Genomic DNA, 27,847 nt, shown 5'->3' on the forward strand with positions numbered 1-27,847 from the left:
GAATAAATATGAACTCATAGGTTTAAACGCACATTTTCAGGTCCCTCTGCCGGAGGAGGAAAGAAGCAGCCTGATCCCCTTTTCTCCCTTGTCCTCCCTGCTTTCCCGAAACACCCCACTGGCTCTGCTTGACTTTAAACGAAAGCAGGAGTGATAATGATCACTTTTGAAAATGTATAACATAGAATCTGACATCTTTCAATATTAAGTTTTATGTCCAGAGACTATCTATAAAGGCAAACACTGTCCCTTCTCAGTATTCTCACTTTTTCAAGTGTTTACAAGTTAAATTATGAATGAAACACTAAAGAATAAGGTGACACTAAAGAATAAGGTGAATAAGGTTAAAAACCTCTGATAAGGTTGGGCATATGGGTATTCTCTTTATTATTATGCTTTTATTAAATGTTACACTCAAAAAAACTATAATGATAAAAATTTCTATTTGAGTCCAATATCTTATGTGCCAGAGTCATTATATGTTATGTACTAAAGAATATTTTCCTGTTTTGAAGTCCAAGAATGTTTTGTTTCTTTAATTTCTGGAACTGGAGTGTTGGATGTTCTCTAAGGCCCCTCACAGCTGTGGGTTCATTCTCTGCATGTTAGTGAACTGGACTTGATTCAGACAGGCTGGACCAGAGTTTTAGAGGCAAACCAGTCATTCTGTGCCCCCACTTCCAGCTGGTACATTGCCCCTGGTTATTAGGCTTTCCTCATTCTTTGACCCTTCTTGATTTACCTGGCTTTCTCTGAAAATGTCCGTCTCCTCAACCTGCCCCAGGTTTTGTCCCTGCCTTCTGACCTGTCTTCTTTTGCTAATAGGGAAGAAATGAGAGTTAAGGGAGAGGTTGCCTCCCACAGACCTCGCCATTCTCGGGCCTCACACAGTCCTAGGCCGGCACCCAGTTCTGTTCATTGTGTCCCAAATGTTCGTGCTAGTCACCAACAAGCCAATTTCATTCTGCTATTTAGTAGGAAAATCAAGCATAGCACATAGAGGACTTTGTAGTTTTTTGTTTTTGAGCATTTTATTTTCATTCAGCAAAGTGAAAAATGTTACAGGATGTGTTTCTTTGAATATGACTGAGATGATCATACTGAATTCTGTACTCAAATCTGTGTTTCTGACCCACTGACTCTGTTTTTCTGTTTTCCTTTGCTGCTCACACTTTGGACAGGACAGTCTTTGTTCCCCTTCTGACATCCTTCAGCTAAACCTCAGCGTTAAAAGAACTGTTGAAACACTACTTTCTCTTGGGGCACACTCAGAAGAATCCAGTTTTGTCTCTCTGTCTATCCAGCTTTTGGGTTTTGTGGCATTTTATTGTACTTTAATGTTAACTCTCTGTATGCTTTATTACTGGATCTTTCCCCTCTAGCTGAAAGATCGCATTCCGTGATTTTCCACCTCATCCCTGTGCTTGGTAAAGGAGGTTTGTTTCTCGTTCAGAAGTATTGACATATGTGCTTTTTTTTCCTGACCATCAAAGAACTAACCGATAAAGTAGATAAATCCTTTCCTCATATGTCCACATGAGGAGCCCGTCACATTAGTAAGCATTTATGATTGCTAAACAAAGAGTAAAGACCAGCATTTTTTCTCCTGGCCACTCGTCCACTCTCCTGGCCTGTGGCCTTGTTTCTCTTATCGTAAGAAACACTGAAGCATTTCTATTAATACAATCCTGAGCCTCTTCTTAGAATATGACGTAGAACTTTATTTCCAAGTGACATAATAAAATTCCCATCTGACCATTTTTCCATGCCTCAACACAACTCATGTGTTGAAATTGTGAGAAGTGTTAAAACTGGGAGTTGTGGAACCTTTTCAACAGTTGCTCATAAGGAAAATAGTTGTGCCCTTTCTGTTTTGAGGGCACCTGGTCACTTAGAGCTCTGCACTGAGCTGTGCCCTGAGATCCTGAGATGGAGGCGCAGGTGCATCTGAGCATTTGTTCTCTGGACACCTGGAAGGCACTGGCCATTGAATTTTGATAATTTCAGTTTGATCAGAACGTTCGGTCTGCAGATCTTGTAGGTTCACTGGAGTGCTCTTCTGAGCCCAGTGTGTACATAGGAAATAGAACCCAGCAAGCACGTGGTCTGGGGCTGGCCCTTCAGGAGGAGGCACCTGGCCAGACTTACTGGCTGTTATCTTTAACTCAGCTTCCCTTCTAGGATCCTCTTCAGAATTTAAAATTGGAATTTACATAATTTCCAGTGTATTTGAACCATCTCAATAGGTGAACTTGTATTTTATAGGTGTTCAGGAGATTATACTTGAACAGTAGCAGGGAAAGTATTAGTCAGCTGTCTCTGTACCCAAGGCAGTCAATATTGTCCCTTTCAGAATGCTTAGTGTATTAGCTTCTGGCCCAAATGCCTGAAACTACTTTATCGTTGCACTCAGATTCTAGATCTCATAAACAGTGTCTGAACAGTCAGGAATCTCCTGAACTCTGTTAACAAAATTGGACAGCTGAATGCAAGTACAAAGGGACATTGCAGGGAACATCGTAACATCCTGTGGTAGAGTCAGCCTGGGGGTCTGATGGCGTTGATTTTCTTCCATATTAAATGGGATACTTATTTAACACATTACAAAAACTGTTTACTGTTAATGCTGAAACATTGAACACTGTGTTGAACACTTCCGTTTTCTACTGTAGTGGTGCCTTCCAGAGTTTGGGGCCTTTTGGTTTGTCTTGTTTTTAAGACGTCTCTGAGTCAGAGATCATTCCGTTTTGTGGAGTTTTGTCCCTTTAAAAAAAAAAACACCTGATAAAAAACACATGATGTCGTGCGTGCTTGTGGGGAGTGATTGCGATTCTCCTCAGAACACACAGTGCTCCCTCTAGGCCAACTGGAAGGAACTGTGCGTCTGGAGAGCGTTAGCGTCTGAGGAATGTCTGAGGCTCTGAGGGAATGTCTCAACCACGGGCTGCACAGGGCGCGGGGCATCGGCCCCGGGGAACAGCTCCCTCCCAAGAGCGGAAGCCCTGCAGGTTCATTTTAAATAGTTCATCTGTACTTGCAGGCCACTCAAAGTATTTCTACAAAGTTGCTAGTTTTATAAGATCAAAAGATTGCAGTTACCTTGTTTATCAAGTATTAAAAAGTAAGTAAGAAGCACAAGTACTAATAACTGCTCAAAATAAATACTTGTTATATTTTTTACTGCAACCGGTTTTGTAAAACTTCCTAATGAGATAGTAAGTGCTAATGAAAAGCTAAGAAAAATCCAGTTGTCTTCTTTAGTAAATGTGTATGGTCTCTTTTTTTAGTGGAACCAGAATTCCACTTTCTGTCCTTTGTGAGAGCAATCTCTTTTCTTTCTGAATATTTAGTCTTAAAAATCATTGATAGGTGTTATTCTTAAGATGCCTTTTTCTCTTACAAGAAAGGACTAACCAAACAAATTAATGAGGCAAACAAGATAGAAGTATTTAATTCCCTTAAGCAAACAAGTAAACACTTTTCAAATACATAGTAATTAAGATGTTCCTAATTGGTAAACAATAATGTACACCTGAAATTACACAATGTTATAAACCATTCTAATGCCAATAAAATGACTTAAAAAAAAATGTTCCTGACTAAACTCATATCATAGTTGTCTGGCATAATTTAATCCATTAAATACCAGGATAATACTACTTTACTTTTTCAAATACAATTTCTTTTTTTTTTAATTCTGTAATTCAGATTTTTAACTAATTCAGATTGGCCCTTCCATGAATTACCCAAAGTAGGGGAAAGTTTCTCAAATATATCTAAATCTCAAGGGTACACTTCCATTTCTTCCTGTGAGCCCTGCCTGGTATGAGAGCCCTGATTTTCAGTCAGGATCATAATGCAGATAGTGGAGGAAGGGCAGGAAGCCATCTTGCATTCCTACGGTATGTAAATTTCCAAAGCACTTTTCTCCTGCAATGTTGTATCTTTCAGGCTTGAGCCGTCTGACAACTTGGAACTGCTTTTCTGTTTCCACCTGCCTCATTTACTGATCTGCATTGCTCTTTTATTTACCAGGAATGAAGGATGTTGCCTTCACTCCATAGTATTCTGTTTATCCTCTGTTGTATGTATAAGTGTATGTAATGTGTCCATTTTTCAATTTACAAAATTATCTGTATGTATTTTAGTTATATTAATAAAGTGACAGTGAGTGTCAGAGACCATCTCTGTGTAACTCCTATTAACAAAGGCCAGTTTCCCAGGTACTGACTTTGCACATCTCAGTTTGTCATTATGAGGGAGAGAAGAGATGCTTGTTTTTCCTTTTCAGTTCTGTGATGTTCATCCTGTTTTTTTTTTTTGTTTGTTTCTATGTTACGTTGTCCCATTTCAGGAGCAATTATGTTTGCCTCTCCACATTTTAGAAGAGAAAGGTTTGAGCCAGGTTGCAGTGACGGTCCAGGCTCTCCTGGAACTGGCCCCACCCAAGCAGCAGCAGCACCAGTTATCTGCTGTGTAAGGACTCCAGCACCTTGGGTGCTGGCCTGGCCAGAACGGAACAGGACACCGTGATTGCTGCTGCCAGCCGTCTGCTTAAACAAAGCTCTTAAGTGTTCTTAAAAGGGACTGTTTCCATGATTCCTAACAGGAATATTTTGCTTCATTTCTCCATTTTAGGGGAGGTTATATCCGTTTTCATTGAATTGTTTATGAAGACATGGTTGGTTTTCACAAATGAAACTTAATTCTGTCATTACTAAGAACTCAGCACTGAAGCCTAAACTGGCTGTGCTTTCCGCGAGAGCAGGCTTGTTTCACATATCAGAAAGAATGTCTTCTCAGAAGGATGTTTAGCTCTCGTGAAGGCACGGACATGCTATTACCTTTACCTGTTTCCAAGACCTCTAGAGTCCACTGGTTTCTCAACTTGGTTATTCATTGGAATCTCCTGGAGCGTTTGTTAAAATACAGAGTCTCGTTCATTAGGTCTAGAGTGAGGCCCGGGTATCTGCATTTTCAACAGACACTGCAGGTGTTTCATGTCGTGGAGACCACTGATCCCAGCTGGATATTTGTATGATTTGGGGGAGTAATGACTCCACTGTGTTTTTCAGCCACCTTTATAATCAAAAGTATAGTAATACAACTTGGACTGTTCTGGCCAAGACAAAACAAAAATAACATAGAACTGGATTTTTTGGACAAAAAAACTTTTGTTTAAGGCAAAACAAAAATAATGTAGAAGGCCCACATTTTGCATAGTAAAACAATGAAACACATAGATTTGTATTTAAGGCCAGTGTCCTAGGCTTTCCCCCAGCTCCAGCCCGCCTCCACTTAGAGGATGCTTCCGTCATCCTGCTGTTATCTCAGTGTTACAAGCAGGCACTCTACACACAGGTTCCAGATCCTTCGGCTGGTAGCAGGCACTCCTCAGTGTCGTTTACAGTGACTTCACTGAGCACCCCCTGCCCCACGCTGCTCCCAGGATGCCTGGACCTGTGGATGCCTGCCAGTTACAGCAGATATACTTCCAGCCCCAACTGCTGGAAGATTATGAACACAAAGCAAAAGGAATACGGGAAAAGCCAAGTTTCTTCTATTTCTATCAGGTACCTGCCGATTTCTGTGACTGAATTAAAGTCCTTGTGGCATCTTAGAAACAGCTCTGTCTTGACACAGCCCAGCGGCTCCACCACTAGTGCCTTCTTGACTCAGTCATGCGTGCAGTAAAAGGGCCTGAGGGCGCTCAGCACACAGCCTGGGGCCTTTATTCAAGTTTGAGCCTCCTGGGTCTTTCTTCCCCTGTCTTTTGAACCCCTTTGAGTTGTCAGTGAATCTGCTGATACTCACTGCCTTTGTAAACCAAGTAAATTAGAGTAAGTGAAGATACTAGTTATCTAGGTTTTTTCTGTTGTTAACTGTTCTGGATTTTCTTTAGCAATGCATTCATTTGAACATGTTCTCTCTCTTTTTATCATGTAAATGCATCTAATAGTAACTTTGGATAAAATCATGTTGAGTATCTGGTCAAAATATTGTTGTCTCCTTTTCTCACAGGGTAGCAAGTTCATCAGAACACTACCACTTGTCCAAGTTTAAAATTTTAATACATTGAGCTCAAAGCCTAATCCTTCAGGGTCCTCACAGAACAACAGGAAAATGTCTTTTAAGTACTTAGATCCAGAACCCGTTATACTTCAGTTCCAAACAGACCCATCATGTTTAGAATGTAGCTGTGTGTGTTTTTAAACTATAGGTGTTTTTCCTTCTAGTCAACATTAAACCTCAGTACAATCTCCAAATTCTAGAGAGCCATTTGAAGTGAAACTCAGCAAAGGACAGGACTGTTTGTCACATATTATGCAAGGAGCAATCCCAGAAGACACTTAATACAACATGTGGAACATTTGCAACTAATTTTCTCATAGAAATAAATGGAAATTTCAACTTCCGTCAGATTTTACACATAGCAAGAAACCTTATTAATGTATTTTTATCAAACTAATTCAAATTTATATTTGAATTGTTACAAAAAATTTGTGTACAGTTTTGGTTGGTAAAGAAAATTATCAAATATATTGAATTTCTTTTTGCTGTTAAGATGCGAAAACAAATCATGATGGTTTTATTGGAAAATTTTTGTATTCAGTGTTTTGTATGTATCTGTTTTTTTTTTAACTGGAAAGAAAGTTTAACATGTAGCCTTGCTGGACTCCAGTGTAAGATGAAGCAGACTGTGTAACAGTTCCACCTGACCGGTTATGAGCTTCCTGCTGAAGCCCCGACCTTCCCAGTACTGGAGTGTGAACGAAGAAAAGGCTATGTGCCCACCCATCCGGGACCCCTCCAGCCCGCAGAGATCTTAATAAAGTCCGCAGGTCCCGGGCCTTCCCACTCTGACACACTCAGCACTCTGGAGACGGCCCGTGGGAGGAGGGGCCTGTGGCTTTGGCTAGAACAGAGGAGGAGGCTTGTGTTGTAGTAGGGTCACTTCCTTTAACAGCTTTTTAAAAGCCCGCCTGACAGCTAGTCAGGGAGTCGGTGAGTTCTCTTCCTTGCTGCAGGTAGCAGTGACTAATGCTGTGTGACTACGCTGATGAGTGTGATGAATTTTTAAAAACAAAGCGCTTAAATGGTTATAGAAATGAAGGAAAACATGGATATTTAGAAACCTTTTTATATACATATTGAAGTGAGATGGTTTACAGCAGATTTCATTTTATTACTGAAAATGTTGTAAACATGTAATTAGTAAAAGATTTTGTAAAACATTGTCCTATATTTGTATGTCTGTAAATATAATGCCTAAGTTCTAAGTATAAATATGTCAATACCATGTATGTTATTTTAAATCGCCTGTATCCCACCTTACACATTGACATTAAAATAAAAGCCAACACTTCAAAAGCATGAAATAAAGGCTGACTGGAAAATGTACATACCTAAAGCATGGTTTCCTCGGCGAAAATGAAAGGGTATCTAATTCCCTGAAGGACCATCAGTGGAAACTGGGTCATCATAAGAGGCCCTTGAGGTCAAAGTGTACTTTTTTAAGGAAGTACAGATATCAGTATTGCCCTGATTTTGGAGTCAGATAGAAGGCTCAATTCCTGAAACCCACGTGACCTGTTTGGACAGCTTTTCTCTCAGAAATTCCCACCTGTGCTGTAGGGAAAGCTTTAGCATCCTAAGACATTCTGTTCTGATTAATCAAGGCAAGAATGACCCAGGGGGCTCATTCTTTTCTTAATGGGGAGAGGAAGAATGACAATCAATCAGCTCTATCTGCCAAACACAGGTTAGGTATTTTCACATGCCTTGTCTCTTTTGGTCTTAACACCCAAGAAGGTGAGAATTCTTGAGTAAGCAAAGCAGTGTCTTATCAAAAATATCTCCAGGGGCTGGCCCGGTGGGGTGGCGTAGCGGTTAAGTTTGCATGTTCCGCTTTGGCAGCCCAGGGTTTGTAGATTCGGATCCCGGGCACAAACCTACACAACGCTCATCAAAGCCATGCTGTGGTGGCATCCCACATACAAAATAGAGGAAGATTGGCACAGATGTTAGCTCAGCAACAATCTTCCTCACCAAAAAAAAAAAAAAATCTCCAAACTAGTCTTCCAGAGGACCTGTGTCCCTCATCTTTACTATGTGTAGGTTGTGTGTCCTAACATCTCACTTCTGTCTTGTATTCATAATTTATATCTCCTATTTCCCAGGAAAGGAGCTGAAGCAGCTTATAATAAGATATGTCTCGCATGCCACCATCCTCCCCCAATAAAAACACTAAAGTGATAATAAATCTAAGAGGCAGGAAGAAACCAACCTTTATTAAAACTTCACTGTGTATATATTATGCTAGACACTTTATAAACATCTTGTAATTCCTACTGAACACCTCACTTTTGCTCATAAGAGTTTTTTCACTATAGACAAAATCAGAGACATTACAGGAATTACTGAAGTTTAATGCATCGCTGTAACTAAGCCCATGAACTTTTTTTCTGGTAAGAAAGTGAGAGGAATCTTCACAAGGCTCCTAGAAATACTTCTTCCCAGCAAAATTTTTTCAAAATATCAAGAAGCCCTAAATCAATGGTATAATCCTAATTCAGGGGTTGAAAAACTAAAGTGAAATAACCAGGGCACACCTGAGAATGTCCAAAGAAACAACCTGTAGATGAGTTGTCTGTGCTGGTGAAAGAGGAGTCTTACTCCTTTCAAGTCCTCCTTCTGTCTCCAGAACACCAGAGGAAAAGATAGAAGGTGACTCAGTCACTTCTTGCCTCTGCGCTTGTCCTTGTCCTTGCCTTTACCTTTGGAATCCTTGCTATCATCTTTGTCCTTCTTAGGCAATCTGAAACCACCAATTTCATTCCGTACCACCGTGCCTCGCCACCAGGCCTGGAGCTGGAAGAGAAAGGGGAAGTGAGGACAATGTATAGTAGGCCTGACAAGCTGTGTTCTTTCTACATAAGGAATTATTGTTTTTGATGAAGTCACTTCTGTCTGAAGAATGGTCTCGGAGACACGGCAGTGGCCAAGTGTGCTCTCCCTGCAGCAATGCTCCCTGTCATGTAGGACCCAGAGTGACAGCCATGGACTCCAAACTTCTCAAGGAGTAAAAGTAAAGAAAAGGAATCTGATGAGTCCAATCTTTTCCTTACACTTAGAACCTGGCTCTCTTGTACTGCTGCTACTCTCTATGAACATCCAAGTTCCCCATATCTAGCAACCATTTGATCCAAAAGGAATGTTGGTTTCCCAGGCCAAGGGCAAAAGGCAAGCCCTCAGTCAAAAACGTGCACATAATCTCGATGAGCGGTAGGCTTTGTGGTGCATTTCATATCTTTAATGATTAATTAAAGGATCAACAAACACTACTCTTTCAAAAAGGATTCAGGTGGCTCCCTTGAATATTTTAGTCATTAGACACAACTGTTCTGAATACAGTCTGGGCTACTTTAAAATCAGACTACGCGCTAAACACTGGGAGCACATCGTCTAGTGAAAAGAAAACAATCAGCTGGTTCTTAGATTTGCGCTCTAAATCGAGGAATCCTGACAAATAGAAAACACCACAGAAGCTCAGTAAATACTTGCTATCTGTACATCCGACTCTGTCCTAACGGCGAGCTCAGGTGTGGGTTGGATACCCCATCCTGAATGTGCTTTAAAGCTTACCTTCCTAATCCACCTCTGAACATACCTCCCAAACCAGTCTGCACGCCACGGGGCTCAGCAGATACTCCTTTCAGAGAGAAGGGCAGTCCTCACAACAGCAGTTTCAGTCTGGCTGACATTTTTTTTTTTTTAAAGATTTTATTTTTCTCCCTAAAGCCCCCCAGTACATAGTTGTATATTCTTCGTTGTGGGTCCTTCTAGTTGTGGCATGTGGGATGCTGCCTCAGCGTGGCCCAAGGAGCAGCGCCATGTCCGCGCCCAGGATTTGAACCAACAAAACACTGGGCCGCCTGCAGCGGAGCACGCGAATTTAACCACTCGGACATGGGGCCAGCCCCCAGCTCACGTTATTTTTGCTTGAAAATATTTCCCAGAATCTGACCTGCCAGTTTATCATCACTAATTTACACAAGTTCATATGAAACTAAAGTATCTGTTTTTTTCTAAACTGCTACTTAGCCCCTCTACCTTTTTAAAAAACAGCTCTTATCAGAACCTAACAGATAGCCTGGGCTGGCTTACATAAATAGGATTTTGAGAAGCAGTAGGATATTAAAAAGAATTCCTTCAAGAGCTGTTTGGGTTAGAGAATCGTATTCTGAAATTTGACCTCTGGACACAGGTTCTAGGTTTGGCTTCCACTGCTGATCGCCTCTTTTCCCCAGATTAAGAGTGGGGAGCATGCCCTTTTCTGTGTTAACGGTGTTGGCAAATTCCTAAACTAACAAACCAGCCCTGCTTCCTCACAGATGGGTTCCGTGTCTGATGATAAATGAGAACTACTTGCGTTCCTCAGGGTCAGGCCCCCTGTGGAGCTGAAAGGGCCCCGGATGCCGAGTACGGCTTTCTACCTTTAGGATGCTTTTTAACTCCAGCTCGTCCTGCTCCATCTTCTTCCTGGTCTTCTCCTTCTCCAGACGATCTTCAATGATGACCTGTTCATACTCCCTTAGCTGCAGAAGGAGACATTAATCATATGTTATAGGACTCTGTTGGCTAAGCTGGGGCCCAGCCAGCCCTGCACTTTTAATATAAAAATTTAAAATAAAGCATGCCAAATCTAAAGATAAACCAAAGAAAAGAAAAAACTTACTGGATTCTTATACTGTAAATATTCACAGATTAACTTTATAATTGTTCCCAAAATCTTTTCAGTTTGAATAATTCAAATTTGCTTTAAAATTTAATAAAAATGAAATACTAAATGTGATTAATGACCTCAAAATAACATAATTAAAAAAAAACTGTGATAGAATGTACACATACAAATAGCAGCCATCTTTTAAAAGAGAAATTTGGAAAGTTTTACATTTATTCAATGATGAAACCATAATCAGCAGCTTTCTAGATATCATAATTTAAAAATTGTCTTCAGAGACCATAAAGTAGTAATAATAATAATATCTATCTCAAGAGGTGGTTGTGAGCGTTAGGTAAATGTGAAATACTAGTGAAGTGCCCGGGACAGAGTCAGCACTATGCAGGTGTTAGCTGCTGCTCTCATTGTCCCCATCACCGATGTCATCACCATTGGAAAAGAATCCCATTGGTTTATAGGCATACCTCCACTTTGTAACCCGAAACAGCACTGCCCAGCTACTGTAGCTCAGCGACCACCCGCTCCTCCCGCTCAGCCTTACACTGATGAGACGCTGCTTCCTTACCGTCTTGGCAAGGTCTTGAAGGTGTGCTAAGTCAGCGGCCTTTGCAGACTTGAGAGCATTTAATTCATTCTGTTTCATTTCTGTGTCCTTATCAAATTTCTCCATCCAGAACTCTAGCTTTTCCTCAAGTTTCTATTTGGAAAGAACATTAAAACACAGCTTCCACCAGACACAAAACAGTATACGCTGTATGAAATTATTTATATAAGGTTCAAGAACAAGCAAAACTTTTCCACAGTGATAAAAGTCAGAATAATGGCTACTTCTGGGGGGAGGGCAGGTTTACTGATTGGGAGTGGGGCATGAAGGAGATTTCGGGGATGCTGTACATGTGCTCTAGATTTCTATCTGAGTGGTGGTTACAGGAATGTATACACATAAATAATCATCAAACTATATACTTAATATTTGTGCCCTTTACTGTATGTTATTACTCAATTTAAAAACAGGAGGAAGAGGGCCTTCCAGATGTCTGGATAAGAGAAATTGGAGTGAGGAGGAAAGGAATAAAGGGTGGGTAGAAAATTCTGAAGGACAGGAAATGACATCAGACACCTCTGATTGATAACAAACACTAAATGCTAGTCAAGAAGGGTGCAATGTCTTCAAAATTCTACAAGATGAGAAACGTGAGTCGAAGATTCTATCCCTAGCTAACCTAGTATTCAAATGTGAGGGAAAGAATATACCTAGTCTTTCTGAAAGAATTTCTCAAAAATGTACTTTAGCAAAATAAAATGAAAGAGATAAGTATTAGAAACAGGAGGGAAACCAGTAAAATGTACATTTAAGCTATACAATATATCCTACTTTTTAATAATCATAATCTGGGACTAAAATCCCAAATTAGGCGGTACAGTCTAGTGGAAAGAGCACAGACGGGCTCTGAAGGCAGACTGCCTAAGTTCAACTCCCAAGTCTGGCACTCCAATAAGTTTACTTAAATTTGGTTCCCTCGTCTATAGAATGGAAATATATAGTGATTTCAAGATGGCATGTAGCGGAGAAGGAGAAGAGGTAGGTTAAAGCTTTGCCTTAATAAAGCAAGAAAATATAGATATTAACTTTAGACTTAAGAGAAAGAACAAAGTGTAGACATATCTGTGCAAATTTTAAGGGTTACCACTGCAAGAACAGAATGGATAACTTCCAAATTCCTAGAGCGCGTAGCTCAAGGATAAGACATCACAAGGAGCCTTCGCGTGGCATATGGACATGAAATTTTTAAAAACATGATTCACAATAAGTCATTCTGATTACAGAACATGTCAGTTTGGTGCAATCACGTCCTTAATATCTTTCTAACTCTTGTTAGCACTCTTTAACAAAAAGAGAACGGGCTCCAGGCAGGCAAAAGGAGCTGGCTAAACTGTAATAACATCGTTTGGTATTTATTGTACTTCTATTTACATTAATTTCTATTTATGGAAAATGATACAGGTTTTCCTTTTATAGTAATGATATAAAAATCTTAATTGAAAATAAATTGACATAGTTGTTTAGGTGAGAAAATAGGTAGAAAATAGTAATAACACAGGAGGTATATAGATATTAAAAAACTATGAAAGTGGTATGCAAATAACTGGAGTTTGCACTAGCAAGCAAGAAATTGAGCAATAAAAATTCCATCAATCCAACAGAAGTTAAGAAGGAAAGAAACAACTAGAAAGCTCGAAAAGTAGCAAATATAAAATAAGATGGAAAAATTAAATACAAACAAATGAAAAATCACAATAAAAATAAATTGGGGTAAATTCCCCTATCAAAAGAAAGAGCCTCTCAGATTTTTTAAATCGAGCTATGAACTATTTATAAAAATCACAGCTAAAACAATATCATAAAAGCAAAAAGAAAGCAGATTTAGCAATTAATCTGGCAAAATAGAGTTCAAGCCAGAATAAATAAATGAGACAAAAGGGATATTTTACACTGCTGATACACCCTATAAAGAAAATATTACAGTTATAAACTTTTATATTCTTTTTTTTTTTAGGAAGATTAGCCCTGAGCTAACTGCTGCCAATCCTCCTCTTTTTGCTGAGAAAGGCTGGCCCTGAGCCCATCTTCCTCTACTTTATACGTGGGACGCCTAACACAGCATGGCTTGCCACGCGGTGCCATGTCCACACCCGGGATCCGAACCAGCAAACCCAGGGACGCCGAAGTGGAAAGTGTGAACTTAACTGCTGTGCCATCAGGCCGGCCCCTAAACATTTATATTCTAATACCATATTTTGGAACATATAAAGCAACAATTATTAGTCATATAAGAATTTGACAGATCCACAATCATCTTAAGAGACTATCACACTTCTCTAAAATTAGTAACTCAGGTAGACCAAAATAAACAACAGTATGAAGAGTCTGACAGCTAGACTGACAGACATTCGTACAACTCTGTACCTACCAGAGAACACACATCCTTTTCAAATGCCCAAGGAATAGTCCCATAGCCTGAGCACACATGAAGCCCAGTAAGCACTCAACAAATTCCAACAAGCGTAAACCTTACATCTCACATTCTGAGACCACAGTGCAAGACAGAGTACAGACCTCAAAGGGTTGTTGTGAGCAGTAGAAAGCCTACACTCTCCCCTCTCCAACGCCAACAAATTGGACCTTTAAGAAACATCCTTTAAAGTAACTCTTGGCTTGAGCCAGCCCTGATGGCCTAGCAGTTAATGTTTGGCGCGCTCCACTTTGGCAGTGCAGGTTTGGTTCCTGGGCGTGGGACCACACCACTTGCCTGTCAGTCGCCATGCTGTGGTGGCGGCTCACAGAGAAGAACCAGAACGTACAACTACACACAACTATGTACTGGGGCTTTAGGGGGGAAAAGAAGAAAAAAAGGAGGAAAATTGGAAACAGATGTTAGCTTACAGTGAATTTTCCCCTGCAAAAAATAAAAATAAATAAAAATAATGTTTGGGTTAGAAAAGGAAATAACATAAACTACAAATTATGATGCATATGGTTTACTTTTAAAGGCATGAAGATGATAAGATGGGTCAATAGAGGAAGGGTGCATAGATACACGATAAAGCAAGAATAATAATATTAATGGTATAATCTACAACTAGATGGTGGCATATGGGTATTCACTGTAAAATTCTTTCAACTTTCTGTATATTTGGAAACACTCATAGTAAAATGCTGGGGAAAAATTAACGAAATTATTTGGAAAGGAATGACAATGTAAGTATCATGAATAAAAACCTCTAGATTATAGACAAAGAGTACTCAGAAAATAAGTTGGTTTATATGCATTTACTAGAAAATAATAAAATTTGAAAATAAATGAATTGAGCATTTTAGAAACTAGACAAAGATTAGCAACATAAGCCCAAAGAAAGTACAAGATGATAATTACTCAAAATTAAAGCAAAAACCCATGTGACAGGGAAAAAAACATTTGCTCAATAAAACCAAAAAGAGATTTTCTGTCAGACCAATAAAATGGTCAACTTTTTTCTTTTTTTGAGGAAGATTAGCCCTGAGCGAACATCCGCTGCCAGTCCTCCTCTTTTTGCTGAGGAAGACTGGTCCTGAGCTAACATCCATGCCCACCTTCCTCTATTTTATATGTGGGACACCTGCCACAGCATGGCTTGATAAAGTAGTACGTAGGTCCGTGCCCAGGATCCAAACCGGCGAACCCTGGGCTGCTGAAGCAGGGCGTGTGAACTTAATCCTGTGCCACCGGGCTGGCCCCCAAAATGGTCAAACTTTTGACAAGTCTCAGCAAGAAAAAGGGAGAGAAGACATACAATTTTAAAAATACAGGATGAAAAAGATGGTAACTACAGAAATAAAGGAAAAATTTAAATTGTAAGAGACTACAGGGCACAGCTTTGTACTGATAAATTTGGAAGGAATATTTAGATGAAATGCGTTATTTTCTAGGAAGACATAAGTTACCAAAAGTGACTCAAAAAGATTTTTAAGTGAAAACATCAATAATCATTGAAAAGGTAGCCAAATATCTCCCCTTTAAAATAACACCCAGACAAGACTGTTTATGACTGAATTGCACCAAAGTTTCATGGCACAGATAATAATCTATTTTGTTCTATTTATAATTTTAGGTTTCAGAACATAAAAAGATGGAAAGCTCCCCAACTCAAGCTGCCAAGCTAGCATAATTGATGGTAATAGAACAAAGAAGCACCAAAAAATAAATCTATAGGTTGATATCATTTATGAAAGATATAAACACAAAATAAAAATCTACAGATCAATTCTATCAGTCTAGTAAAAGAATAATATATTATGACCAAGTAGGTTTTATGCCAAGAATTTAAAGATGATTCACCGTCAACAAATCTATTATATTTTACTTTATTAATATATTGAAAGAGAAAAAATATATTATCTCAATAGATGAAAAAAATCCATCTCATAAAACTGAATACTCATTTCTGATTAAAAAGGAAAAAAACTTAGCAAGGTAAGACCAAAAGGAAACTTAACTTGATGAAGTTTATCTACCATAAAACTACAACGTAAACCTCATACAATCTCCATTTGTGCCCGTTATCAATTTATTGCCTCTCAACTCCAAATTCATCCTTCGCTGGCTGGCTGTGTGAAAATGGAGGCTGGCTGTGAACGTTTCTCTTTCGCCAGCTGGCGCGATGTCTAGCGTTGTCAGTAGAGGGCACTGGAGGGGCGTGACAGGAGAGCTGCTCTCCTTGGTTCCAGCGTGCTTCCTCTTGTGTTCCTGGGCACAGCTGACAGTGGCATGTGTGGGGGTCACTCAGGGGCAGTGATTCACCAACAAGTTTTGCTGACACAACAGGAGGGTTCTCGCCAGACACAGTCCGTCCACAGTTCCCAGCTTGCCAGCTTTATCCCACAGGCTGTGAAGCAGCTCTGCCTGAGGGCAGCAACGCAAACGTCTGCTCCTTCCTTCCTTGAAACCTGTCCTTCAGCCCTAGCATGCTCTTCAGGGTGCTCTTTCATCCCTTCTTTGTAGCCAGTCCCTTATTAGCAATCATTCTTTTGTTAATGTTCCCTGCTCAAATTACTGTGGTTTCTGTCACCTACTTGGACCATAAAGATACAGAATTGGTACCCAAAATAGAGTTTATCTCCCGCTTTCTAATTCACATATTTCTTACTAAGGCATCTAAATTCCTTGCTATTTCCTGTTCACCAGATACAATCAACCTAATGCAGTGAACTACTACGATGTTTCGGGGAAAGTCAAAGCCAGCACTATCTCAGCGGACCACATGACGGCAGAGAACTGAAGGGACGCAGCCCCGACGTGCGGCTGCGAGGGTGGACTATTGGCCCTGCCAGGCAAAAGCAAACTGCTTCTGGAGCTTTTTTCAAACTGATTTGGAGACAGACGCTTTGGTCAGGTTAATAGCTGCCTACCAAGTGCCAGTGGCTGTTGAAGATTTTCTCCAGTAAAGATCCAGAACTGTAGCTGCAACTGGAGTCCCCAACTGATTCCATTTCCAATAGTCCACAGTCATTCTCCAAGATCATCCAACTGCACAGGCCAAATGGCTGAGTCAAATGGGGATGTGATAAGGATCACCACCTCGACTTCTTTCAAGTCTTTGATGTTGGCACTAATTTCTGCAGTTACACCAGAGGTGCAGCATTACTTATGATTTACTGTCTTGTTAGGGAGGGGAAGTTCCAGAGACTTCTACTTGGCCCTTACTACCATAATAGCCCTCACCCCATGAGTCAGAGAGCCAATGTGGAAATTCTGTCTGTTGCCAAGTATGTCTATTCCAATTATTTGTTCAGTAACTGGGGAAATAACCATGGGGTGGGTCCACGGAACAAGTGGGCTCAGAGTAAATCAGACTTGAGTTAAGACTCAATCGATCAGCTGCCCACCATAATCTTCCAGTTTGAGTGGGGGCCACAGTGTTGTTTTGGGTCCGCAGGAATTAACATCGATGCAGAGCCAATGTTTAGTAATCTCAGAAGATCTGGATATTTTCTTTTTTCCAGTGCACAGTCACTCTGATAGAGCCACAGGTCCCTCTGGGTAAGGCTTAGAGGAAGAGTCACAGTATATACCTGCAGCAATGCTGCAGAGTTCACGCTCAGAAGGACCTGCCCCTTTCAATCAAGGGGCTCTGGGTTGGGGAATTGACTTAGTTCTGAAAACTCAATGAGAGGCCATGACTCTTCATTGTGGTAACTCAACTCAGGTTTCTGCCTACTGGACTCAGACTTTTTTTCTCTTACATAGACCAAGTAATGCTTTATCAGGCTGCCCATGAATTTTTTTTTTTTTTTTTTTTTTTTTTTGCTGAGGAAGATTCACCCTGAGCTAACATCTGTTGCCAATCTTCCTCTATTTTTCGTATGTGAGCTGCCACCATAGCATGGCCAGATGAGTGGTATAGGTCCGCGCCTGGGAACGGAACCTGGGCCACCAAAGCAGAGCACACCAAACTTAACCACTAGGCTACCAGGGCTGGCCCTACCCATCAATTTTGTTCCTAGGAATACCATGATTAATTAGCTACTGCCAAATGTTCCTGTGGGCAAAGGCATTCTGATTCCAGCAAATCCCTGCTGCCCTTCATGGTAAACGTGTCCACCTTGTCTTTGGCAGTTAAGTGCTGCCACTTGTCCTCTGGCACTCCAGAATCCCATCATCCCCACTGAAACTAGGCAGCCCATAGCTACAATGATATCATCCATGGTCTTACCTGTCCTACATAGGAAAGCAGCCACAGAGCATTTCAAGGATGCAGGTGTTCCCTTCACTAATGCATTTGTCAATGTCTTAGGAAAGGAGTGTATTCTGGGAAGGAGTGTCTCATGGAAACTATTTAGAGGCGGGTGTTTGGAGGCAGATTTGTAGGTCACACATGATAAATTCACTCCGATATTCCTATCTCCCTAAGTCTTTAGAAGCTGTCCTCTCCATCATAGCAGGGAAGCTCCGGCATCTCCACCTCATTAAATGTGGGCCATTGATGAGTCTAAGTTTCAGGTAACCAACCAAGCAAACTGGTAGAGTCACCTCCAGCTGCACAAGCTAACACATTAAATCCAGAATCTGTAGTAAGTATATCCATATCAATGAACTTGACCCAACCTGGTGTTATATTCCATCCTCCTTGGACCAACACCCTTAGAATCCATGCCCAGAAATGTCTCCTAGGTTTCTGCCAATATATATTAGCAAAGTCTTGTGATTCTTTTGGTGTATAAGCTATTTCCTTCTGAGCTATAGTTATCTGAGTTATCTGTTCCCCTGGAACTTGCTGAGATTTGACCCTGGTTATGGATCCAGAGGCAACAGGGCTGATTGTGCTAGGTCTGGAGAATAAGCATCCCTTTTCAAGGCATCTGCCTCAGATGAAGTTATTCTCACAGGATTTTCAGGGGAAGGAAGACTAACCTCAGACACGGGAGGGCAGGAGCTTCCACGGGCAAGGGAGGCTCAGCGTGACTTGGGGGTTCAAGATTGTCAGTTACATCTAAGTTCAAGCAGATGTTCCCATTTCAAGTTTCAGGGTCCCATTCTTTCCCAATGAATGCCCTAACTTGCACATAAGGAACTTGGCATGACTATGAATTCATGTGTAACACTGACTGAAATACCATTAAAACTAAGAATAGAAAAATAGTGCCTTATTATCACTACAACTAATCAACATCACACTTGCCATTCTATCTATACAATAAGCCACAAAATGGAAACAGACATATAAATAGCAAAAAAGAAAATATAAAATTGTTATTTGCAGTCAATAAGATTTTCTACCTAGAAAGTCCAAACAGATCAACTGAAAAACCATTAAAATGAATATGAGAGGACACAAGGAATCTAGAACAATATACAAAAGAGAATAGCCTTTCTGTATACCATGCACTTAGAGACACGTCCAGGAATGTTTAGCATTGTTATAACAGCAAAACTTGGAAACAACTTAAATGTTCACTGACAGAAGAATGCTTAACTAAATTTTGGTATCTCCTCTCTATGGGATATTATCTAACAGTTGTACTGCTATAGAAAACATTAAAGACAAAGTAAATTTAAAAAAGAAAAACAGGGTCTGCAGCAATATTTATAGTATGATCCCATTTATGTCAAAAACAAATATAAATAAATGCTAAAAACATGTAAGTATAGAGGTACATATACAAGTATATATATGAAAAGAAAAAGGTGGAAGAAATCTTCAGAAAGGGGAGTGATTAAGAGAGCTTTCACTTTTAAAAATCCTTATTATATTTCCATACTTTTTCAAATCTGCATTAAAAAGTATTTAGGTATTGCTTGTTTTATTGGGCTGAAGATCTGGGAAACCCTGACTTCATCCATCCATCATCTATTTATCCACCTGCTGATCTGATTGTCATCAAATACCTGCTAGATGTCTAATACCTGAAACAGGTACCACGGCTCACAGCCCCGTAAATTGCAGGACTACAGGACCCTGATTCTAATAACCGACTCGACACCTTTTTCAGTAAAGCCTGTGAGACAGCATCTGGAAATCCTTTTCTTTAACCACAAATTTGGAACTTTGTACTGAAAATTCATTAGCTTTCTCAAAGGTAGACTGTATCATGAGTAAACTGGAAATTTTTTTCCCTATTCATCCAACAGGGATATTTTAAAAGGCTCCACTTGGCTTGGTTTGTTCTCAGCATTGGAAATACTAATTAGAACCATTCAGTCACATATAATTCACGGGAGAAGAAATAAAATGAGTAAATAAATATATGGAAAAATGGCCAGTTTTTATTAGTAAGCAAAAAAACCAAAATAAAACAATTCATTGAATTGGCAGACTTTAAAAAACATCTAAAATGGCTAGTGCTGTTGAGGATGCCTTGGAATTAGTGTCTGCACACACTGCTGATGACCATAACTTAGAAAGTGTTAGCAATATTCATCAAGAGTCAAAATACCAGTCTCTCTGACTTAATCATCTCATGCTGGAGATTTACTTTTGGTAAATAATTGCAAAGAAGAAAAAGTTATTTGGGCAAAGCTTTCATTACTGCATTATTTATAACAATGAAACTTTGGAAATAACCTAAAATCCAAAATGAAGGGTAACAAGTAAACTATGGTATAACCATTCAATGTAACATTAAAAAACTATTTAAATTATTTTATGAAGAGACTATAATAACATTAAAAAATGAGAGAAAAAGCAACTGGTGATTTTTTGAAAATCTTCCCTCAACTAAGAATATGTTCTTTTTATAATTAAAGAATCAGTAAATTTTAATTTAAAATTATGACTATAAAGCAATATAGGAATAAGAAAAGCTTTTTTATATAATGCTAAATGATACGGGCATAAGACAAAATTTGACCCGTACTCAAACTACAGCTTTATAAAATATTTATTCAGGTGGATAACTTTGAAAGAAAACATGGGCTATAGCTCGTTCATTAGGCTGGTAGAATTATGGTTCATTTTTCCTTCCTTAAACAATTACTTTGCTGTCCTTAGTATTTGATAAGTGGAACACAAATGCGGCAGAGGATAGAGAAGTGCTGGGGGCCCACCTGCTGCTCCTTTCTAAGGAACACTTCAATCTCCATATGAATCCGGTTCTCTTCTTCGGTTTTCGACCTTAGTTTCTGTGAGAACAATAAACCACTATCAGGCATTCTTCCCAGCAGGGCTGGAAAGGAGAGTTCTCAAGGTGAGAAGTGTAGCAGTGACAGCAGCGCAGGTTTTCCTTACCGGCTGGGACCCCAAGAATTCGCAGTATTGCTGCAGAGCAGCAACTGGGTTACCTTCAACTCAATTCGTGTTCACAAACATCACTGAGTCATGTGTCTGGCACCGTGCTGGATACACCCAAGTACCCAGAACAAAAAGACCATAATCCTGTTGCCTGGAATGTGATGTCAATTTGAGGAGAGAAACAATGCTTTAAGGGCACAAGGTTCTTAGGCCCAGAAAAGGAAATTCCAAAGCACAAGAAAAACGGCTGCTGTCACAGTCTTCAGCTATACCTGGGGAGCCAGCGCTCAGACAAGCAGCGGCTCAGAGACAGGAGTCCTCTGGCACACGTGACCCCTCTGCTGATGTTTGTGACCCCCTCTACTGATGTCTGCTTCTCACCTACCTACGGTTCTGTTAGCCATTTAGCCTCCTGCTCCAAGGAGGGTCTACCCCTTCTTTCTTTCTCCTGGTATTTTTCACTGGGACTTCTCATCTCTATCAATTTGGGTCTCAGTGAAGGTCAGCTGTCTAGATTTTGCATTTCTTTTTTTTTCTTTTGAGGAAGATTAGCCCTAAGCTAACTACTGCCAATCTCCCTCTTTTCGCTGAGGAAGACTGGCCCTGAGCTAACATCCGTGCCCATCTTCCTCTACTTTATATGTGGGACGCCTACCACAGAATGGCTTTTGCCAACCGGCGCCATGTCCACACCCAGGATCCGAACCGGCGAACCCTGGGCCACAGGCAAGCTGAACATGCGAACTTAACCGCTGCGCCGCCGGGCTGGCCCCTAAGTTTTGCATTTCTTAATGGAGGGATAAAAGGTACCAGCGGGTGAGGAAAGTAGAAGCAAAAACCTGCACTTCCTAAGCATCTCGTTTTGCCCCCTCCCCAGGAGAAAGGGTGGTGGCTTATAAAATAAGGATAAAGTGACCAAGGGAAGAAAGTACAACCAATTTTCAAAGTCATTACAAAAAAACAGGCTACAGCCCATCAGAATCTCTGCTTGCAAAGACGCAAGTCTTCATTCCATTTTCATTCTTAACTTCAACTGCTAGGGTTGCTGGAGAGAGAGAAAGAGGTGAGGAAGATCTCCGTCTCGCTCCTCCTCTGTCAGCTGAGGCAGTAGCAGGAGCGAGGGCTCTCCTACCACCTACCTGGGTCGCTCCTAAGGTAGCAGCGCTCACCTCGATCTCTTCCAGCAGGAGCTCCTCTGTTTTGTTACATTTTTTCTGTGTCTGGGAAATCTGCAGCTCAGTGTTTTTCTTCATATAGCGATTCTCCATGTTGGTTTTTGCCTTCATCTCTTGCAACTGGTCCTTGAGGTGAGAAATGTATTCATTCCTACCCTATGGAGGTAAGACCAGGTTTCTCAATTAAGACACATTCTGCCTCCATTCAGTTCAATCAGTGACTTAAGCTTACCTTTCGTCTTTATAAATCAACAAGGATCTATTTCTCTGCTATGACACTATGGGAAATTTGGTCAATAATCACGCGTAGTATAAATGAAAATGCAAGATAAGTAGTTCTAAGCATCAAGACAGTGAGATTCTTTCCCAGGCACACATTTGGGTACTCTGTATCCACACAGATTTTCCCATTATTTCCCATTATTGTCTCATATTGGTAGAAAGAGCACTGGTCTAAATGATCAAAAGACCTGACCTTCCATGCAAGACCCACCAGCTGTGTGAACTTGGCCAAGTCAGTGAAGCTTTTCAAGTCTTACCTTCTATAAAATAGAAACAGTGATATCTACCCTGCCTGAAACATCTCAGCAAGTCATTATAAGAATCAATTAAGAATGTGTGTGAAAATTCTTTGTAGGTTATAAAGCGCTTGGCAATTTTAAGGTCTCAATATTCATTAAAAAACAATTATTCAGTGCCAGCATTGAGCTAGACAGCAGGTAAATCGTGGAAATATAAGTAGAGATAGTCCTTGCCTTCACAGAGCTTACAATCTAGTAGGAGAGATGTAGTTAAAAGGAAATAAATATGTAAAAACGTTTTTAAATGTGCAAAATGCTATGAAAGAAAAAGGCAACAGGCTATGAGAGAAAATAAGAAGGGAGACCTACGTTAGACTGGATGATCTAAAAAGGATTCTCTGAGAAAGTTATGTTAAATCTGACACCAGAAGGAAAAGTATGTCCATCACATGAAAAGTGCGGTCAAAGGGAATTCTAAGAAAAAGGAAAATGTGTACCAAAGTCCTGAGGCAGCAAAGACCCGCATACATTACAGGAACAGAAAGAAAACTCTGGAGGCTGTAGCCCAGAGACAGCTGAGACTGGGACAAGATGAGGTTGGAGAGGCAGGTAAGAGAAAGCCAGCACGACCTCAGAGGCACTGTTAGGAAGTTTGAATTTTCTTCCAAGTGCCCTGGGAAGCCTTGGACGGTTGTCGCTCAGGGAGGCAACATTTGATTGTTCGAAATGAACCACACAACGTATGAGTAACTTCACAGAGAGGTAGTCAGAGTGAGCGGACAGCACAACAGTGAACATACTATTAATAACACAAAGGCATGGCTCTAATCAGAGATCTATGTTTCTCTAAGTATCAGCCAACCTTAATCTTACCATGTAACCTGGGTGGAATTAGTTCTAAGTAAGTGTTAGAAGGAGAAACAAAGCAGAAATTGGTCAAGATCATCCATAACAAAAAGCAAACACAGTTTAAAGAATCATGGGTCCTTAAAATAGTTAGAAAGGAATTTTTCAAGTCATTTTATCTGATATCTTGGTGTAACTCTACAGAACCATTCCAACTGGATAACAATTATCCCAACTGCATCAGAACCATTCCAAAGAGATGAGAATCTCTGACGAAGAACATGCTACGAGCCCAGATGATGATACATCTTAGTACTTCAGAACCTCTTACAAGTTGGAGGATTGTGGGCAAGTTACCTAAGCTCTCTAAGACCATTTTCTCATCTGTTAATCCTGCTCAGTGCCTGGCACAATTTAGGTGCTCAATAAATGTTCACTAAATGAATTTTAAGATATGCCTTTTTTTGGCTCACATTTTTTCTTCCCTTCTTACATGCTCCTCCCTTCTCCTCTGTCTTCTCCATTTCTCTTCTTTCCTCCCTTCTATTTCCAAATTGTATGGCAGTCAGTGATATAAAGTTTGAATCTCTAGGAAGACGAGTTAAAGTAAAATGTGATAGTTTCTCTTCTTCATCAACTGGAATCCTTTTACCTACTTAATGGCCTAGATTTTCTTCAAGGTTCAGCTTATACATCGCTTAAGTCCATAAAACCTTTTCCAGAAAATCTCAGCCCACATAAATAATTGTAGTTTTGTTTCGCACAGAATCTAATAGTGTTGAACGGTTCGGTATTTATTAAATAGTGTCCACACAAAACTATACTTTCAAAAACTCAAGAGAACGTTCTGGCCAGTTTTCCTCATCAAATTGAATATTAAGTTCCTCAGAGTAACAACATGAAGATCAGAAATGCAGAGTTAAAACTCTAGGAGTTTCTTCTTACAGAAAACAGAAGGTATTATATTACGTAATTGTTTCTAAGGTTATACAACATTGGTCTATAATCACATGTGCCAAGCCAGAGACATCTGGTTTTGATGCTGTTGCCATGGGCCTCTGATTCCTCTGAGTTCCTCCCGGTGCTGCTATTCTGCACAGACTTATAGCTTTCCATGGTGACAGTGTGGAAACAAAATACTCACATGCTAGTGATGGTAAAATCATGATCAAGTCATACTAAAAAGTGAACTGAAGTGCCATTCCATTTCTTCATCTTCCCAGTGTGCAACAAAGATCCAGCCTAGAAGCAGTGGGTTATAGGCCAAGGGTGTTTACTTGTATAAATTTCTTTTAAGATTCTCACTAAGAAAAGATCTGCCTTCACCACAACCCACCATCATAACCCAGGTCGTCCATGGTGTCTGGAGCTTTCCCCGTGATCAAGGTCTGTGGACAGATGTAGCATATCTGTAGGTTTTTGTAGCAGACCAAAATTTACTTCCAAATCCCAAAACTTCCTTCAGATCTAGACTTTCTGACTTGTTATTTGAGTTCAGAGAAACATGATTTAGTAATGGAAAGAAGCAGTCAGCCAATTAGAGTTCATAAGACTCTGATGGCTGCCACAATACTGTGAGCCAAAGGCTTCTAATGGGAATGTCTATTTTCATAATTGAACACAAAGTAGGGAAGAGAGTACTGGTTTCTGGAATTTTTGGAAGCTCCTATCTGGAGAAGTTGGAGCTTGTCTTGCCTCAGGCTGCCTCTTTGGTTGGATGGAAAAAGGAAAATGGGAATGTGGTCTATTAAAGTTATAAAAGCCACACAAAAAAAATACAGTTCTGTATTAAATTAACATTTATATTTGTCTGTCTGTCTATGACTAAGAATACTGGCTGACTCTATAAGAGGTTCTGAACAAACTCTGAGCTAAACAGTCTGCACTCTAAAATGCAGATGAAACATAATCAAGTCCAAACTTCTGAAGTTTCAGGTTCCAATTCCACCCACTGATTTCATTTCCATTTGAACTATTCCCTTTCCAATCATGCCAATTTCCTCTTTTCTTTCCTGTTGTAATAACATTTCCATACATCTCACTGTCTTGGCTGATCTCTTCTGCGTAAGCTCCTTAAATGTGATGCCTGAAACTGTACACACTGTTACAGACGTCTAACCACAACCGAGGATAGGGGAATATTTTTCCCTGTTGTATAAACATTACACAGTGCCACAAATTGCAGTAAACAAAACAAAGAGGAAGCATTCCAAATGCTTTTCACAATATTGTATGGTAATACGTTGTTGTCATGACTGCTAAGACTCAGATGAAAGCCATTAGAAGAGGCACTGTGAATGGAAGACTCTGAGAAGTCTAAAGAAGACAGGGGACGGCAGGCACCTTTTTAAACTGCTGTGACAACAACAGCCAGTGGTGGGGCCCGAACCTCAGGGACTCATGTTAGAGCCTAGCTAAGCCTCTGACGAAACTGTTGAAGACAAGTTAGGTCTTCACAATTCCCAACTTGACGGTTGTTCAAAGTCAGGACTTTAGTTTAACCTTCGCTTCTTCTTGGAGTCAGTTCAGTGTTCCAATAAGCAGCAGAGGTTTGAATTCTGATACCTATTACTTATCGTATACCAGCTCTGAGTTGCCTGCAAACTTAGCAAGCATGCTTTCTACAGCTTCATTTTATTCTTTAATCCATTTTGAAGCCTAGATATCAGCATAGTCATCTCTAACTATTCCATTTGGTACTCTCTCCATATCTGTTCCCCCCAAAAAGGAAATTAGAGTCATCAAAGATGCAAAAAGCTGAGGGGCTGGGTAAAGAAAAGAGGCAGGTAACATGCAAAAGTTAGTAATAGGGTGGCCAGAGAAAAAACAAAGTATGGCTTCGAGGATGCAGTAGTTCAGGCCTGTCTTAAGATATCATGCAAAGCTTCCAGGACAGCACTGAGCTCTCCAAGTACAATGACAGAGGATCAATTCATCAGGAAGACATAATGACATCTTCAAATACGTTTTTTCTGTTCCTTCTGCCTGAAACATTCTTCTCCTCCTCTTCACCTGGCTAACTTGGAGACATCCCTTACGCCTCGGCTTAAATACAGTTTCTATAGGGTGTCCTTCCTCGACTCGCCACCCTTGGTTGAAGCTCCTTCCTCGATGCATCCATAACCCCTCGTACTCTCCTCTAACACACAGCACACACGTAATTACTTTTTTCTAACTCTGTGTGTGTGTGAATATAGAACATATGCTTTAAAAAAATGCACAAAAATAAACATCTAACTCAATTATCACAGAGTAAACCCCACATAACAATCTCCCAGGCTAAGACACAGGATTGACACGGGCTCTCCGTTACATTCTTTCTCAACCACTGCTCTCTCTCTTCCCCAAAAGTATCTACTATCTGTAATTTTATGGTAATTGTCTTTACAGTTTTATAATCTAATCATTTATCCTTAAACACTATAGTTTAGTTTTTTGAACTTTGTAAAAATGGAATCATACAGTGTGTCTTTTTTGTGTCTGGACTATTTCGATCCACATTAAGTTTATGATGTGGCAGCTATAGTTCATTAATTTTAACTTTAGTACTCCATTGAATGAATATATCATAATGTATGATAACCATTTTGGTTGTTTCATTTCTAGCTACCACCAATGCTTTATTGGCCATTGTTGTGCATGATTCCACATGCATACAGATTCTATTGCGTAGAACTGCTGGGTCATAGGGTACACCTGTTTTTAACTTTGATATTGTTACACTTTTTCCAGACTGCTAATACTATTATAAACGCTCAGCATGAGTGTATTAGAATTCCCATTACTCCACATCATTACCATTTGGTATTATAAATTAATACCAAATATAATACCAATATGATAGAATTAGCTATTCTAATGAGAAGATAATTGTGTCTCCTTGCGGTTTCAATTTGCATTTCCATGATGACAAGTGAAGTTGAACACACTTTCATACATTTATTGGCCAGTTGGATATCCTCTTTTTGAAAATGCCTCTGCACCCTTGTGCTTATTTTTCCATTAGGTATCTGTCCCTTTGTCATTAGTTTGTAGAAGTTCCCTATATATTCTGAATATAAGCCCTTTATTGGATATGTGCTATATCTTCTCCCACTTTGTGGCTTACTCTTTCTCTCTCTTATTGATGTCTTTTGATGAACAGAAGTTTTTAATTTTAATGTAGTCAAATTTACCAACCTTCTCCTCTGTAACTTTACTTTCTGTGATCTGTTTAACAAATCTTTTCCTATCCAAAGGCAAGATAATAGTCTCCTATGTTGTCGAGAAATATTATGCTTTAGCCTTTCCCATTT

At 39.9% G+C, this 27,847-nt stretch overlaps 2 protein-coding genes across 34 annotated transcripts in view; one reads left to right on the top strand and one right to left on the bottom strand.

The window, feature by feature from the left end:
* The window catches only part of LRCH3 (leucine rich repeats and calponin homology domain containing 3), a 111,688-nt gene extending 94,640 nt beyond the window's left edge, over positions 1 to 17,048 (top strand). For 11 of the 27 annotated variants that reach the window (XM_005601915.4, XM_070243617.1, XM_070243616.1 and 8 more), the window contains one exon: positions 4,355 to 7,401. In XM_005601915.4, coding sequence (XP_005601972.2) covers positions 4,355 to 4,480 — 126 coding nt within the window. In that variant the 3' untranslated portion in view covers positions 4,481 to 7,401. Of the gene's footprint in view, positions 1 to 1,181; positions 7,402 to 16,467 lie in introns of those variants that run through there. The other 16 variants (XM_014732838.3, XM_070243621.1, XM_070243629.1 and 13 more) reach the window with 5 other exon arrangements.
* Positions 8,266 to 27,847, bottom strand: part of IQCG (IQ motif containing G) — a 42,896-nt gene continuing 23,314 nt past the window's right edge. For 4 of the 7 annotated variants that reach the window (XM_014732839.3, XM_070243638.1, XM_023623593.2 and 1 more), the window contains 5 exons: positions 22,180 to 22,341; positions 20,827 to 20,901; positions 11,310 to 11,441; positions 10,497 to 10,598; positions 8,266 to 8,871 (listed from right to left, as the gene is read on the bottom strand). In XM_014732839.3, coding sequence (XP_014588325.1) covers positions 8,737 to 8,871; positions 10,497 to 10,598; positions 11,310 to 11,441; positions 20,827 to 20,901; positions 22,180 to 22,341 — 606 coding nt within the window. In that variant the 3' untranslated portion in view covers positions 8,266 to 8,736. The remainder of the gene's footprint in view (positions 8,872 to 10,496; positions 10,599 to 11,309; positions 11,442 to 20,826; positions 20,902 to 22,179; positions 22,342 to 27,847) is intronic. The other 3 variants (XM_014732840.3, XM_070243637.1, XM_070243639.1) reach the window with 1 other exon arrangement.

The sequence above is a fragment of the Equus caballus genome, chromosome 19 (genome assembly GCF_041296265.1).
Source record: "Equus caballus isolate H_3958 breed thoroughbred chromosome 19, TB-T2T, whole genome shotgun sequence".
Taxonomy (NCBI): Eukaryota; Metazoa; Chordata; class Mammalia; order Perissodactyla; family Equidae; genus Equus; species Equus caballus.